The sequence below is a fragment of the Chanodichthys erythropterus genome, chromosome 11 (genome assembly GCF_024489055.1).
Source record: "Chanodichthys erythropterus isolate Z2021 chromosome 11, ASM2448905v1, whole genome shotgun sequence".
Classification (NCBI taxonomy): domain Eukaryota; kingdom Metazoa; phylum Chordata; class Actinopteri; order Cypriniformes; family Xenocyprididae; genus Chanodichthys; species Chanodichthys erythropterus.
Genome location: NC_090231.1, coordinates 54,618,990 through 54,635,776, shown reverse-complemented (window position 1 = coordinate 54,635,776; position 16,787 = coordinate 54,618,990). Strand labels below are relative to the sequence as shown.

At 41.8% G+C, this 16,787-nt stretch overlaps 1 protein-coding gene across 2 annotated transcripts in view; it reads right to left on the bottom strand.

Moving 5' to 3' along the window:
- gramd2aa (GRAM domain containing 2Aa) overlaps window positions 1-16,787 on the bottom strand; it is a 38,955-nt gene that overhangs the window by 7,673 nt on the left and 14,495 nt on the right. Inside the window, exons 3-8 of one of the 2 annotated variants that reach the window (XM_067401431.1) lie at window positions 15,416-15,473; window positions 11,613-11,685; window positions 10,021-10,124; window positions 4,102-4,200; window positions 1,512-1,583; window positions 1,352-1,414 (exon numbers count right to left, since the gene is read on the bottom strand). In XM_067401431.1, coding sequence (XP_067257532.1) covers window positions 1,352-1,414; window positions 1,512-1,583; window positions 4,102-4,200; window positions 10,021-10,124; window positions 11,613-11,685; window positions 15,416-15,473 — 469 coding nt within the window. Of the gene's footprint in view, window positions 1-1,351; window positions 1,415-1,511; window positions 1,584-4,101; window positions 4,201-10,020; window positions 10,125-11,612; window positions 11,903-15,415; window positions 15,474-16,787 lie in introns of those variants that run through there. The other variant, XM_067401430.1, reaches the window with a different exon arrangement.

Genomic DNA, 16,787 nt, shown 5'->3' with positions numbered 1-16,787 from the left:
AAAAACCTTAATTTCTTTTCGACTGAAGAAAAAAAGACATAAACATCTTTGATGACATGGGGGTGAGTAAATTATCAGGAAATTTTCATTCTGAAGTGAACTAATCCTTTAATGAGACTAATTTAAATAGGAAATATGCACAAGACACAAGCCACAGAGCTGAGTTATCAGGTAGTTAACGAATGGTTAATGGTTTTTTGCATTGAAATACCATGTGCAAAAGTGGCCCAAAACTGTTTAGTTGATGTTCCCCTTCATACATGAATACATATCTTAAGCCAAGCATTCACATAAAGCTTCTCATAAACTTGTACTATAATTATATCTGATGAAAGAGTACCAAATGCACATGATCATCTTTTGCAATGAACAACAGCTATGCTAATGCTTTCCTGTTTCTGCCTCGGGATGCCCATCATGGAGTAACTACAGCTCCAATTTGCATCCAGCCTTTGCAATGTTTTCAGGCAACACAGACAATTGTGAAGATTACAGATGACGGCATCTCCGGATCGACACACAAATCTTTCAAATATTATCAAAATAATATTATAATATTATAATCATTAAGACCACAAGTTGTAATTGCTGCCTAAAATGTTTGTTGTGTCTGCTTAACTGAATGCATATCTAGTTTTGTCATTAAACTCTAGATTGCGCAGGCTGATAGGTGCTTTACATGCAATCTGCAAGCAATCACGTCATTACCAGTTGATTGGCTTCTGCTGATCCTGCAGCCAATGAGATTGCATGCTCAACATTTAAATAGTCTGGTTTAGTGTTTGCTGCAAGCTGGTCCTGCAGTGCTATCAGAGCTCCTCTTAGACCCTCCACCTCCCCAGCTCCACCTGCCTAGATCTGCCCTGGGATTTATGTTTTTGGCTATTTATGCAGCATCAGCATATCTTACATCTTATAGTATTAGCATCCATACTCTGCTCTGCAGCAGCAGCAGCAATAATCAACAGCAGCATAGCAGATCTAGTTCGCCAAGACCAAATACATTGACACTGCCATATTCAATAACATGCTAAAATTATTTTGACAGTTGTCATGTTAACTAACCACATAACACATATTATATTATATCTGTGTATTACACACTACTTTGATACACTCATCTCTGGCTGATAACAGAATGCTCGTAACATTGAAAAAAAAAAAAAAACATTTTCTGTAAAGCTGTTTTGAAAAAATATGTATTGTATTGGTGTGTAAAGCACATGTGTTGTTTTTAAATGTGCTATACAAATAAACTTGAACTGAAATTAGAACCACTGTAATTAATATACAGTTATTAAGCAAGAAAATGTTCTCCAGAAGCCAGAGCAATCTAGACTCTCAAACGTACCAGAGATAAAGAGTTAGGCTCCTCCATGTACTGCTTGAGGCTGAGGATCTTCTTCCCATTGACCTGTAAGACAGATAGCAGCATGATCACAACACACTTGTCATTAGGCTAATGCTGTTTACATAATGTTTCAGCCCATAGGAACTGCATGAACTCTCACCTGTAGATGTGTGCAGATGCGTCTCAACACATCGTAGACGCTATCTCTGGACAGTAGAGACACAAACACGTACTGTGCACGGAGAGGACACAAACATATCAAAACATTATAATACATTGTGGATGTGGCATGTCAAGCAGCATTCCTACTGGAAAACCCAGCTAAAACCAGCTATAGGTGGTGGTAGCTGTGTTTTGAAACATGTTAATTGGTTTCAAACTGGTCCAAGCTGGTTAACAGTGGGATTAACAATAAGGTACAGTGCTGGTTAATGGTCTTGGACCTTAAAAAATGGCTACTGTTTTCCAAAACACAGTTTCTTCACGACCTAAAAGCTGGTGAAACCTGGTTATTACAGCACAACCTGTTACCCTTGACTGTCTGGTCAACCATCTAAACCAGCTTGCCAAGAACCATTTTGAGTTCCCAAAGAACCATTTATTTTTTCTTAGTGTGAAGAACAGCTTAATAATCTAAAGAACCTTTTCCCACTATAAAGAACCTTTAGTGCAATGGAAATGTTCCATGAATGTTAAAGACACATTTACCATCTTAAACTGATTTTAGCTGTATTTTCAGCAGAGATGAGGGATAGTGGACATAACCAGAGCATTGAGAAACCACTTTAGTTTAATTTCACTATGTAGCCACATATAATCTCACTACCAGGAAGAGGATCATATTTTTAGGGAACACTAAGAGTGTGTGAAAGCTGATCCCATGAGGGACAGGGGCTTTATGGATTAATTCAAACCAAATGCAATCTTCAAGTGGAGTCGGAAATATTGAAATATTTTGTGCACATGAATGACCGAATTAATTTTCAATGATACCCGACTTCAGAAGGTGCGTGTTGACCTGAAAAATATTTGAAAATATGTTTGCAAATGGCAGTGGATAGAAGCGGAAGTTATATTTCAATTTGCTACATGCATTTTCATTTTTTACGGAATATTGCAGTATTTATTATAAATGATTTATCTGTGCACATCATTAATCTTTAATCAAAATAACTTCCCCTCCCTCTTGCAGTGACATCTCTTCTCTTCTCTGATGACATGTTTACTGAAGTGAGGGCGGGGCAACCTGTCACTCAAATGAGATCGACCAATAGCACACCACAACTATCCAATTAATTCCCCATGGACAAAATCAAGCCCCGCCCTACATTTGTTCTTGTTCGAGAAGCCATTCACTCGGATATACGTCACAATAGGAAGGAAAGACTATGGCCACTTCCATTTCATGCTGACTTTAATTCATTATTTTGGAGATACTATGTGTAAATACAGTATATAGGTTGTGTAAAATAGATCTACCTGTACAACAGAAAAAAGAGAATTTGCCACCATTCAATGTTGAATGCATAGTAGTCGCAATAATAACTACCTATCTAAGATTTTACCAGGTGCACTTCAACTCAACAATACTCATTTTTCACAATGTTGTTTTGTTCTGCTTTTACTGTACAGGAAGTAAATGACTGCTTTTGAGAACTATAGAATTACCAACATTTACAGGCATTAATCGTCAAAGCAATGTCTAATAAAACTGCTCTCAGTAATATGAGCTAACTGAAGTTTTAACTGAAAAGAATCTGATGCCGAGTCCACTGATCCTCCCAATGGAAAAAAAAAACACACAAGATGTCAGCAAATTTTCTCTAGAGATGAATGAGATAAAAAAAAATAAAAAAAAAATAAAAATGGCAACCTTATAAAAAGCAAAAGACAGAAATCTTAATATTAAACAATCAAATTTTTCATCAAATTCTTTCAATACTAAATGTATATACTCTTGCTAGAGTATGTCAACAATTGTCTCATTTGTCTCTATTTTTAAGTATTGATAAGGAATTTCAGGAGAAACATCTGAGACGAACTTAAAAAAAATCAATTTTATCTCCTGAGCAGTATTGTCATCTGGAATCTGTACTTTTTCAACATTTTTGACATGAGATTAAAATTTGTGTATTTGTGGAATTTACTAGCAATTTGAAAGTTGTTTCAAAGCCTTTTTTTTTTTTTCAGTGCAATAATCTTACGTTTCTCCTCTAGAGTTTCAAAAGAGCTATCAAATAAGTTACAAACTGTGCTCAGATTGGCCAAGACACCAGTATCTGCAACCAATCCTCAACAGGAACTTGAATGTTTCCCATCAAATTCTACAAGACCGAATTATCTGATCTACGATTTTGAAATTCGTTTCATTCTATTTATATTTATCACTAAGGCGTTTTAGGAGAAACATCTGAGAAAACTTAAGATCTATTGCATTTCATGAGCTGTAAAAGAGAAACCTCTAAAATAATAATTCATAAAGACCACATCATCTGATCACAGATCAGTTCTTTGCACTGCTGAGTAATGGTGTTCCTTTCTAAACCAGTTTTACTTACCTAACAAGAATCAAACAGTTCACTAACAAAAAGGTATAAAAGTTGACTGAAGTCAGAGATTCATACTGTGAACTGGATTCTCAGTGTTGCATCCATTTGCATTTTCACTGTTTTACAGCAGTGCAGCATGCGCTGACTAAGCTTTGTATTTCAATCTGCCGGTCAGTGACCTGGAACCCAGTGGAAACGCACCTTCTGACTGCTGTCTGTGGTGATAGCCAAGCCATTAGGAACCAGACCTGCTGTCTTATGTTTCTTCACCAATCGCACAGACGCTACAGGAATGGCCACCTGAGAGGCAAGAGAAAGTGGCAGAAAAAAAGGGAAAAAGTTCCTTGTTTCAAAGTGCATCTTCGCTTACGAATTCTTGCACACAACACTGGACCAGCTACATCTAATTACTAAATAACATGGAGCATAAAGGAACAATATAACATTATGTTTAATTCAGCACAACAAACCGCAAAATGGCGAGCAGCCGAAAGTGAAAAAAACACCATTTGATCGATACGATTATTTATTACAAGTTTGTTATAATGTTCTGATGCTAAAATCATACTACCTGATTAACCATAACCACTCTGTTTTGTGTTGTTTTCTAGGTCATTCAGACATTTGTGCACTGATCTCCAACCCTGTGACATTCAACTCCATAATATTTTTAATCTAACAGGCTCAAAATGTCAAATTTAAAAAGAAACAAATATAAATGCAATGGGTTAATTTATTTTTTATTATATTTTTATTTTTTGTAATAATATACTTTCACAGGATTTATAATATTTTTCAGTTATACTGTAACATAATTTATTACAAAGTACACTGGAATTGATACTACCACAATATACTTAGCTATTTATTGAAATTATGATATTAAGCTGTGACAGGGCTAATAAAAATTTAACTTAAGGCCCATTCACACCAAGAACAATAACTGTAACGATAACTATATTAGCGTCCACCAGCTGACGATATTGTTCTTTTATTCTAAGCACGTTGCAGTTTTGTCATCTGTCACTTTAAATGCTTGAGCGCTTTAAAGCAGGGTGGATTCTGATTGGCTGTCAATGTTTTTATCGTTCATCAGCTGGAAAAAAAACTTTATAAAATGATTCCAACGACATTGTTTCTATGTGCCGACTACGTTAAGGATAACGTTAAAGATATAGCTCTAAAAATCATTCAAAATATGAAAGAATGGCAGAATTCACACCCTAACTATAACGATAATGGCACAGAGAATAGATATTGTTCACTTTCAGAATGATTTTTTTCAGCTGATGAATGATAAAAACACTGACGGACAATCAGAATCCAGAATCCTTGATTATGATTTCACTTTTTTAACTCTAGTTAGTGTAATGTTGCTCTTTGAGCATAAACAAAATCTGGAAAGTTACGACGCTCAAAGTTCAATGCAAAAGGAGATATTTTCTTTAACAAAAATCACTTATTAAGGACTACAACAAACAGCTGGTAGGGACTACAACTAGCTTTCCGGGTTGGTGACATCACAAACCCCAAAATTTACATAAACCCCGCCCCTGAGAACACGCAACAAAGGGGGCGTGGCCATGTTGGGCTGCTTTAGAGAAGAGGAAGAGTTGTTGTGGTAGAGTGTTGTTGCCATGCCGTCATTTTACGCCGGACTGCTTCACAAATGAGGGTCAATTCAATTCACTAACCCTAAAATTTGCATAAAAACTCCCACCGATAACATGCAACAAAGGGGGTGAGGCCATGTTGGACTGCTTTAGAGAAGAGGAATAGTGTTGTTGCCATGCCGTCATTTTACACCCGACTGCTTCACAAACAAGGGTCAATTCTACTCTGGATTTTCACAAAAGATGAACATGACGGCACATGCTAGTCGATGAGATGAATCAACTCCACAGCAACTACATAAATGTATCCACTAAATGTTCAGAAACGTTCAGATTCATTCTAAAAGTTGTAACTTCTTCCTGAGTCTCTCCATCAGTGTCAACTCTGTCGACATTTTGGCTGCGTGAGATTCTCCAGCTTTGTTGTTGTTGAGCAAACGAAGCGTGAGCAGTTAAAGCTCCGCCCTCTTCTGGAAAGCGGCCGGGAGCAGCAGCTCATTTGCATTTAAAGGGACACACATAAAAACAGTGTGTTTCTGCTCACACCCAAATAGTTGCAAATTTGACAAGCTATAATAAATGATCTGTGGGGTATTTTCAGCTGAAACTTCACACACACATTCTGGGGACACCAGAGACTTATATTACATCTTGTGAAAGGGACATAATAGGTAAATGCTTGAGCATTTAAAGCGACAAACGACAAAACTGTAGCACATGCTTAGAATTAATAACAATATTGTGCGTTCGTGTGGGTGTTACGGGTGGCTGGTAGAGAGATGAGGCAGATACGGATTTCCACGATAATAGAGACTTTACTTCAAACAATGGCAATGAACAACAGACAGACACCTTAACAAAACAGAGAACGGACGAGGAGTGAAGGGAGTGAGTGCAATATATGGGGAGTGCTGACAATAGAGTCCAGGTGCAGGTGATGAGTGACGATGAGGAGCAGACGAGGGAAGTGAGTGCAGGTGTGGAGAACAGGAGGATTCTGGGAAATGGAGTCCAGGGAAACAAGGGAACTGTAACAGTACCTCCCCCTCCCGGTAGGCGCGTCCTCGCGCCGTAGATGTAACAACCGGGAGGGGGGCGGGCGCCCTGGAGACCTCAAACCGGAGCAGGGGAAGGAGTAAACTGGAGTGGAGGTCTCCAGGGCAGGTCCAAAAACCATGGCGGGTCAGGAGCCGTGGGCAGCCATGGGGGGTCAGGAGCCGTGGGCAGCCATGGCGGTTCAGGAGCCGTGGGCAGCCATGGGGAGTCAGGAGCCGTGGGCAGCCATGGCGGGTCAGGTGCAGCGGGCAGCCATGGCGGGTCAGGTGCAGCGGGCAGACATGCAGCGGGCATACATGGCGGGTCAGGTGCAGCGGGCAGCCATGGCGGGTCAGGTGCAGCGGGCAGCCATGGCGGGTCAGGAGCCGAAGCCTTCGAGGCGTTGAGCCCAGGCGTCGCTGAAGGACTGGCGGGTGATGGCGGAACCGAAGGCTCTGCCGACCGAAGCGCAGCCGGGGCTCCAGAAGGCCGCAGTGAAAGCAGAAGGACAGCCAACAAAACGAACACCGGGGGGAGTGAGGAGGCCAACTGAATCCGAGGGACGGAGTGACGGAGCGGAGACGGAGGAGTGAAGTCCAGAGGGGAGGGCAGGCTGATGAATGACCAAGGTGTAAGTGGAGGCAGGATGGAGACTGGTGAAGCTGGAGGACTGATGGGCAACGGTGGAGCAGAGGGAGGTTGGAGCCGGGGTGAAGGTAATCGCCCAGAGGTCCGAGGTGGAGATCTGGGCGAGGGGGCTTGAGGTGGAGGTGCAGTATAGACATGACTTGGAGGAGGCGGGAGAGGGAGGCCGGGAGGGAAAACAGTCTTTGGGCTGGAGAGTTCAATCACAGAGACCATACTAGGAGCGGCTGGCTCGGCGGCGGCGGCGGGAGCGGCAGGCTCGGCGGCAGCGGCTGGAGCGGCAGGCTCGGCGGCGGCGGCTGGAGCGGCAGGCTCGGCGGCGGCGGCTGAGCGGCAGGCTCGGCGGCGGCGCCTGGAGCTGTTGGCTCGGCGGCGGCGGCTGGAGCTGAGGGCTCGGCGGCGGCGGCTGGAGCTGAGGGCTCGGCGGCGGCGGCTGGAGCTGAGGGCTCGGCGGCGGCGGCTGGAGCTGAGGGCTCGTAGGCGGCGGAGACTGGAGAACTTTGCTCGGCGGCGGAGACTGGAGAATTTTGCTCGGCGGCGGAGACTGGAGAACTTTGCTCGGCGGCGGAGACTGGAGAACTTTGCTCGGCGGCGGAGACTGGAGAACTTTGCTCGGCGGCGGAGACTGGAGAACTTTGCTCGGCGGCGGAGACTGGAGAACTTTGCTCGGCGGCGGAGACTGGAGAACTTTGCTCGGCGGCGGAGACTGGAGAACTTTGCTCGGCGGCGGAGACTGGAGAACTTTGCTCGGCGGCGGAGACTGGAGAACTTTGCTCGGCGGCGGAGACTGGAGAACTTTGCTCGGCGGCGGAGACTGGAGAACTTTGCTCGGCGGCGGAGACTGGAGAACTTTGCTCGGAGGAGACTGGAGAACTTGGCTCGGAGGAGACTGGAGAACTTGGCTCGGAGGAGACTGGAGAACTTGGCTCGGAGGAGACTGGGGTTGAGGGCCATTTCATCCCCTCAAATACAATTAAAATCCCCACAGGCACTGGAGCTGGCTCTGTGGGGACTGGAGCTGGCTCTGGAGATACTGGAGCTGGCTCTGGAGATACTGGAGCGGGCTCTGGAGATACTGGAGCGGGCTCTGGAGATACTGGAGCGGGCTCTGGAGATACTGGAGCGGGCTCTGGAGATACTGGAGCGGGCTCTGGAGACACTGGAGCGGGCTCTGGAGACACTGGAGCGGGCTCTGGAGACACTGGAGCGGGCTCTGGAGACACTGGAGCGGGCTCTGGAGATACTGGAGCGGGCTCTGGAGATACTGGAGCGGGCTCTGGAGATACTGGAGCGGGCTCTGGAGATACTGGAGCGGGCTCTGGAGATACTGGAGCGGGCTCTGGAGATACTGGAGCGGGCTCTGGAGATACTGGAGCGGGCTCTGGAGATACTGGAGCGGGCTCTGGAGATACTGGAGCGGGCTCTGGAGATATTGGGGCCGCTTTCTTCCTCCTCCTCCGCTTACTGGGCCCAGTAGCGGAATATGGGTCCAGCCTGGGGCAGGCAGGGAGTTCGCTGGAGCGGTATGCGGAGGAAGCCGGAGGTTGACTGACTGGCTCGCCAACCGTGTTTCTGGATGGACCGGACGACAACACTGATCCTGAACCTCTTTCACTAAGAATTTGGAGCCATTCAACCACAAAATTAAATTGATAGTGTCGCTTAAGGAGAAACAAAAAACAGGTTCATCAAAACGGATAGTGTCGTCATCCAATCCATCCAAAAACAGGGAGATCAACTGAGCGTCGGGCCAGTTAGACAAGTAAGCAAGCTCAACGAACTCCTCCACATACCTCTCCAGCGAACGTCCTACCTGCAGGAGCCCGATAATGCGTTCGCTGGCTGTTAGGGTGAGAGGCGATGGAGGAGCTGGATCCAGGGAGCTGGGGAAAGTCTCCATTCTTTTTTTTCGTGGAAAATCCGGTCGGTTAAGGTCCGTTCTTCTGTTACGGGTGGCTGGTAGAGAGATGAGGCAGATACGGATTTCCACGATAATAGAGACTTTACTTCAAACAATGGCAATGAACAACAGACAGACACCTTAACAAAACAGAGAACGGACGAGGAGTGAAGGGAGTGAGTGCAATATATGGGGAGTGCTGACAATAGAGTCCAGGTGCAGGTGATGAGTGACGATGAGGAGCAGACGAGGGAAGTGAGTGCAGGTGTGGAGAACAGGAGGATTCTGGGAAATGGAGTCCAGGGAAACAAGGGAACTGTAACAGTGGGCACTAATTTAGTTATAGTTCTTGATGTGCATGGGCCTTTAGTACCGCTTTTGTGATGTTAACTCCCGCATTGCGCTGTCAATCGTCTGCAGTGTGTATTCTTTAAGAGAATAGGGACAACCTTTTTAGACCATGCGCCGGGCGTGCTGACCATTTTTCCTGTTGTTAGGACTAGCAAAAGTGGATTCGGACACGTCCTAAGTGCACTTCCGCCGTGCACTTGAGACTATGCACTTAGATCATTAAAATAGGGCCCACAGTGTGAAACGACAGTTTATGAATGCCCAGGAATAATTGTAAACCCCAGGTAAATTACAAGAAGTGTGAAACGTGAATCAAGATAACCCAGGATTCTGTTTACCCGGGGTTTAGTATGACCCTGGGTTAACTAGTTTAAGTGTAAAAAAGCCCTATATTGTGGTAATAAGTCTTGGTTCTTTGGGTACTTGGGAAAAAACAGCTTCATATAATCAGTTCAGTTTTCAAATCAAATGCTAAAAAATCATTTTCTAACACAAATGCCAATGGGAGTCCTGGGAATGAACCCTCTAGTCATGTCTATCCAAGCTATATTCATAAGCTGAAGACGTGTCGCTCACCTTGATGTCTTTACCAAAGAGGTTGGCATAAAAACACAGCCAGTTTCGAGAGATGTAGAGTCGGCCTTGCAGCAGGATGTCTCGCAGCAGGGCACAGGAGTACACTAAAGGAGGGGTCACAAGTGCACTTACACAAGAGAACTGCAAGTAAGCTGATACTTTTGAGTGAGAGTTCAAGAGCAGCATCAAATTCTGATGTCTTCTTTCACTTGAACGACAGCTCAAAGCTGTTAAAATGTTGATACCAATGTCAGATAGAGCGCAACATTACCAAAAACATCAAGATGAACAAGCAAAACACTGTGGTCCAAAGGACACACTGAAAATTTGGGATTCCAAATGTAATCCTTGAAATAAAGAATTATAAAATATTTGTGACATTGACCAAGTGATGTTCTTTTTACAGATGGTCAGATGCTCTTTAGATCATGCTGGATAATATGATCCCCAGGTTTTACATAAACTTGTGTTCATGTAGCTCTAGGGACAGTTAAATGAATTAAATTAATTGAATGAATGTACATTTATGTAAATAAACTTCTCACGCAAGATGTTATGCTTGTGAATTGTAAACAATATTATAAAACATTTAACATAACACAATATACACTAACATTAAATTTTTTTTAGATCAATAATTTTTTTTTTGTTTTGTTTTTGAAAGAATCCTCTTCTGCTCAAGGCTTCTTTTGCTTGATTCAAAATACAGTAAAAACAGCAAAATTGTGAAATATTTTTATAATTTAATATATATAGTTTTAATATATTTTAAAATGCAATTTATTCCTGAGATGTTCAGCATCATTACTCCAGCCTTCAGTGTCACATGATCTTTCAGAAATCATTCTTATATGCTGATTTACTGCTAAAGAAACATTTATTATTTTGAAAACAGTTTTTTCTTTGATGAATAGAAAGTTCATATGAACAGCATTTATGACAGAATTATTTGTAACATTATAAATGTCTTTACTGTCACTTTAATGCATCCTTGCTGAATAAAAGTATTAATTTAAGAAATTACTGTATAATGTTAGAAAAGCTTTTATATTACATATAAATGCTGTTCATTTGAACTTTCTATTCAATAAAGAATCCTGAAAAAAAAATACAGTTTTCAACAGTGATAATAATCATAAATGTTTCTTCACTTTTGCAGCAAATCAGCATATCAGAATGACTTCTGAAGGATCATGTGACACTGAAGACTGGAGTAATGATGCTGAAAATTCAGCTTTGATCACAGGAATAAATTACATTTTAAAATATGTTGTTTTAAATTGTAATAATATTTCACAATATATTAAATAAATGCAGCCTTGGTAAGCAGAAGAGACTAGCAAAAATGCAAGAAGCATTTTCACTAGTGGTTTCTGACCTTTGCCCCCCTCTGTATATAATGGACATTTTATTAACAATGCAGAGGAGAAACTTCTTTAAAAAAAAAAAAAAGAACTGCAAGGTGTTAATGAGGAAACTAAGGTAGCACTATTAAAAGAATCTTTTCACAAGGTCACTTTACAAGGAGTGGCAAGATGCAGTAAACTGAAACATAAGAGGTTGCTGTAGAAGGAGAAAGACAACAAACTTACCTTTCATTAGAAGCTCTTCTTTGGGAACGCTCTGGAAAAGCTTGTGGTACTGCGCATTGTACTTGCTGACGGTCTGAGAGGAAGAAGAGGAAAGTGAAATCAGCTGCTTCGCACAGCTCTTCTGCAGCTTGGCTCTTTCTCGTAAGGGATGCGAGCTCTGCACCAAGCTAAGCATGCTGACACGACTCAAGCGCTCCACACGAGCCGAGAGGCTGCCTCGCACCGCGTGTGCGTACTGCAGTTACCCTGCTGTCCCAGGACCCGAGAGCCAGCTCAGCTTCGTCCTCTTCCTGTAAGCTAACACAGCGTTTCTTCTTACTTCAGAAGCGTCACTCTCTCTGTCTCACACTCTCTCTTTCTTCACTGCCCCGTCACATGCGCGCAGCAGAAACACCCACTGCACCTTGACGGAAAAACTTGTGGGCTTGTTTTGCGCATTTATCTCTCTCACTCTTGCTTCCTGCAGCTCAGAGCGTTTCAGAGCACACTGATGCACAACAGATCATTTAGATGCGATTCATTATGTAGATGGGCTGATCCAGTCAGGAGTGCCCTGTGAATGTTTAACCCTGCTTGTACATCTACACTGAGCTATGATAAAAGCATTATGTCTTAAAGGAACACTCCACTTTTTTTGAAAATAGGCTCATTTTCCAACTCCCCTAGAGTTAAACAGACTTTTACCGTTTTCGAATCCATTCAGCCGATCTCCGGTTCTGGCGGTACCACTTTTAGCATAGCTTAGCATAGTTCATTGAATCTGATTAGACCGTTAGCATCGCGCTTAAAAATGACCAAAGAGTTTTGATGTTTTTTCCCATTTAAAAATTGACTCTTCTGTAGTTACATCATGTACTAAGACCGAAGGAAAATAAAAAAGTTGTGATTTTCTAGGCTGATATGGCTAGGAACTATACTCTCATTCCAGCGTAATAATCAAGGAACTTTGCTGCCGTACCATGGCTGCAGCAGTGCAATGATATTACACAGCGCCCGTGAGCCTCTGCTTACACAGGGAACGTGCCCTGCAACCATGGAGACGTTTGTGAGAGAGACGCTGCGTAATATCATTGCACTGCTGCAGCCATGGTACGGCAGCAAAGTTCCTTGATTATTACGCCGGAATGAGAGTATAGTTCCTAGCCATATCAGCCTAGAAAATTGCAACTTTTCATTTTCTGTCGGTCTTAGTACACGATTTAACTACAGAAGAGTCAAGTTTTAAATAGGAAAAATATCAAAACTCTTTGGTCATTTTTAAGCGCGATGCTAACGGTCTAATCAGATTCAATGAACTATGCTAAGCTATGCTAAAAGTGGTACCGCCAGAACCGGAGATCAGCTGAATGGATTCGAAAACGGTCAAACTCAACTGTTTAACTCTAGGGGAGTTGGAAAATTAGCCTATTTTCAAAAAAAGTGGAGTGTTCCTTTAAAGTCAACATGAAATCAAAAGCGACAATTCTTATTTTTTATGGAATATTGCAATGTTTATTATAAATGATTTATCCGTGCACATCTTTTTTTAAAAATTTTTTATTTATGTGCCTTTGTGTGATCTTTTATTAAAATAAATTCCCCTCCCTCTTGCAACGACATCTCTGATGACGTGTTTACTGGAGTGAGGGCGGGTCAACCTGTCAATCGACCAATAGCAAACCACAACCATCCAATCAATTCCCCATGGACAAAATCAAGTACTGCCCTACATTTTTTCTAGTTTGAGTAGTTCGCAACTACTGTTTCATGCTGACTTTAAGTCTATAACCAAGCCTGTGTAACGGAGGCAAGATAGCATGTAAACCTCACTTCCCTGGCCTCAGAAGGCGCGCTGGCAACTGACAATAGAGAATGCGGTCTTTAGTGTCCATGTTAGCGCACCTGTCTCTCATGCCAGAAACAACGGTTTGAATCCTGCTCAGAGCAGTTTGAATAGGACTGGTTCCATTGGTGCCGTGACCCGGATGGGAGTGAGGTTTAGGGGGGTGAATGTAACGGAGGAAAAATAATAAGAGCAGAGGCATGTAAACCTCACTACCCTGGCCTCAAGAGGCGCACTGGCGACTTACACCAGAGAATGCGGTCTTTAGTGTCCTTGTTAGCGCACCCGCCTCCCACACCAGAGGTGCAGTTTCGAGTCCCGCTTGGAGGGGTTTGAGTAGGACTGATTGCATTGGTGCCGTGACCCAGATGGGAGTGAGTTTTAGAGGGTGAGTGTAAGAGCTGAATAAGAGTAGTAAGAGCTGAGCATGTAAACCTCACTTCCCTGGCCTTAAGAGGCGCACGCTGGTGACTGACGCTACAGAATGCGGTCTGGGTCACAGCACCACTGTAACCAGTCCTACTCAAACCGCTCTGACCAGGATTCGAATCGGCGTCTCCAGCATAGGAGGTGGGCGCTAACAAGGACACAAAAGACCGCATTCTCTAGCATCAGTCGCCAGCGCGCCCGCCTCCTATGCCAGAGATGACGATTCAAATCTCGCACAGAGCGGTTTGAATAGGACTGGTTACACTGGTGCCGTGACCCAGATGGGGGTGAGATTTAGGGGGTGAGTGTAACAGAGGCAAGCTAGTAAGAGCTGAGCATGTAAATCTCACACTGTGACTGTGACTCAAATTTCATGAGTAGCAAAGCTGTGGTCACGGAATCTATTCTAAAATCTACCAAATTTTATAGGTGCCAAAATTGTTTGTACAAACAGTGAGCCAAAAAGTATCTGGATAATAAAGTTACAACTAAAACGAATGAATGTATTGCTTTAGATAAGATATCAAACAAATGGCATTTATTTTTTTAGAAAATATAGCACAACTCATTTTACAAAAAGAAATTTACATTTAAAAACAGATAAAAAATAAAAAGATATATTGTTGGTGTGACATTTTCTAGTTGTCAAATGTTAGTGAATGTGTTCATATTTAATGTGATGAACTACATCTCTGGTTATTCTCTGACTTCATACATTCACTAAAAATCTATACGACACAAGGTGGCTAAAAATAATTTAAAAAATGCTGAGTCATTCATTGCATGCAGTGCTTTTTCCATCTCATGATATGTTGAACTAAATATTATTTGGATCAGATTTTTGGAGAAGGATATTGCTCAGAAAACAACATTGATAGTATAAAAGAGGATTAATTAATTATATCTTAGTCAAAAGACATTTTTTATGACACCAAGTGAAGGTTTAATTCAGGGGTGTCCAGTCCTGCTCCTGGAGGGTCACTGCCCTGCAAAGTTTAGCTTCAACCCCAATTAAACACACCTGAACCAGCTAATTAAGGTCTCACTCGGCATACTTAAGACTTCCAGGCAAGTTGAGACAAGCTGGAGCTAAACTCTGCAGGACAGTGTCCCTCCAGGACCGAGACTGGACACCTGGTTTAGTTGGTTAGCATTGCCCTATTAACCCCTGCTGATAGATGCTGTAACTACACTATCTGCGAGCAAAACAAATCATTCTCCATTGACTGGCATTCAAAAATATCTGTGTATTCTGACAAACAGGATGAATTGAGATTAATGTAAATGTCAATGGAAAGCTTTACAGATCTCCTTTCTTGGTTTATGACAGAATTAAGTCATATATTATAAAAACAGAACCTGGGGACATAGAAAAATGTGTCTCATCTGATAGAAAATGCTTACAAATACAGTATGTTCAAATATACTTCAACATTTTGACATTCAGACATTTTAAAATATGGCTTCAGTGTCAAAATATTTTTTCAGGTCACTGTATTCACAGGTTAGAAATTACATAATGAAACTGATCTGAATGGCATCTGGTACTTACAGATCCACGGTAGCATTTCTTGACGTCCTCATATGACAGATCATCTATTAGATGCACCCTGTGATATAGAGAAAAATATGTAAGAGGATCAACCTGGATAACCAACATGATCTAGTTTAAATGAGTACCACAGAATCATGGTAAATGCATGAAAATGAACTAATATATTTCCCCCTAAGATGTGGAGTTTGGCATTGACTACAAAACTGAGCAAACACAGCCTTGTTCAAAGCCCTCAGGGTGAACTCATGACAACTTACAAAGCTGATGACCCTCAGCCCTCTAAATGTGCTCATGCTCAGGCCCGAGGCAGATAGCCATCTCATAACATGAAGCTTATGACTGTTGCATAAAAGAGGAATCCAGACAAGAGTTCAAGAAGTTCACGTGAAACAAAATAGATTTTTCCGTTACAGTTTATTTTCATATTCCCTTTTAGATATTCTGTTGACTATTAGTAACGTTGTACCTACATGTCCACTAACTCTCATTAGAGTTTTAGTAGAATATTAGAAGACTGTTAGGGTTCAGGTTAGTGGAATAAGTTGACATGTACTTGCAAAGTTACTTATAGTCGGTAGAATGTTTGTTGGGGGATCATAGCAGATATTTAGCAGACTGTATACTATACTGTAATGAGTTAGTTGGTACAGCGTTATTTATAATGAACAGAATGTTAACCCACAAAATGCAGATGAAAATCAGGACACAAGGCTTTTTTAAACTGATGTCAATGGAGTACACTGAATTCAGTACGCTGAGTTTTGTGAGGAAACATCTGATCTAATCTTTTTCAATATGTTTACCATTTAAAAAAATAATTTTTGAGTGAGCTATATTTGGAAATTACAATGAAATAAATGCTCTTTTATTTCTTTAAGAGAAGTCACTGAGAATTTAGTGTTTATTTCTGTTATTTTTATGGTATCCTCAAACAATGATTGGCTGTAGTAAAACTGAAATCCATTAAATGATTCAGAATCAGATTTAATAATAAATATATTTAAATCTAGATTTTGATTGTCTGTTTTTTTCTGACTTGACAAATAAAAGTTCTGAATGAAAAATTTAGTAGCCAGATTGGCTAGTGAGTGAAAAAGTTCATTTTAAACACTGGGTACAAGTATTTGGGATGGTATACGCTCCTCTAACTAAAGTAGTAAAATTGGTATTCCTCAAGGGTCAGTACTAGGACCGCTTCTTTTTTACATTATATATTAATGATTTTACCGAACATTGAATGTGTACTTGATGTCAAATGTATGCAGATAATACTGTTATTTATGTATCAGAAAACACTCCAAGTACAGTACCCAAACTGTTAATAAATTAAATGATTGCATTGTCTCGGTGAATGCAAAATAATTGTCTG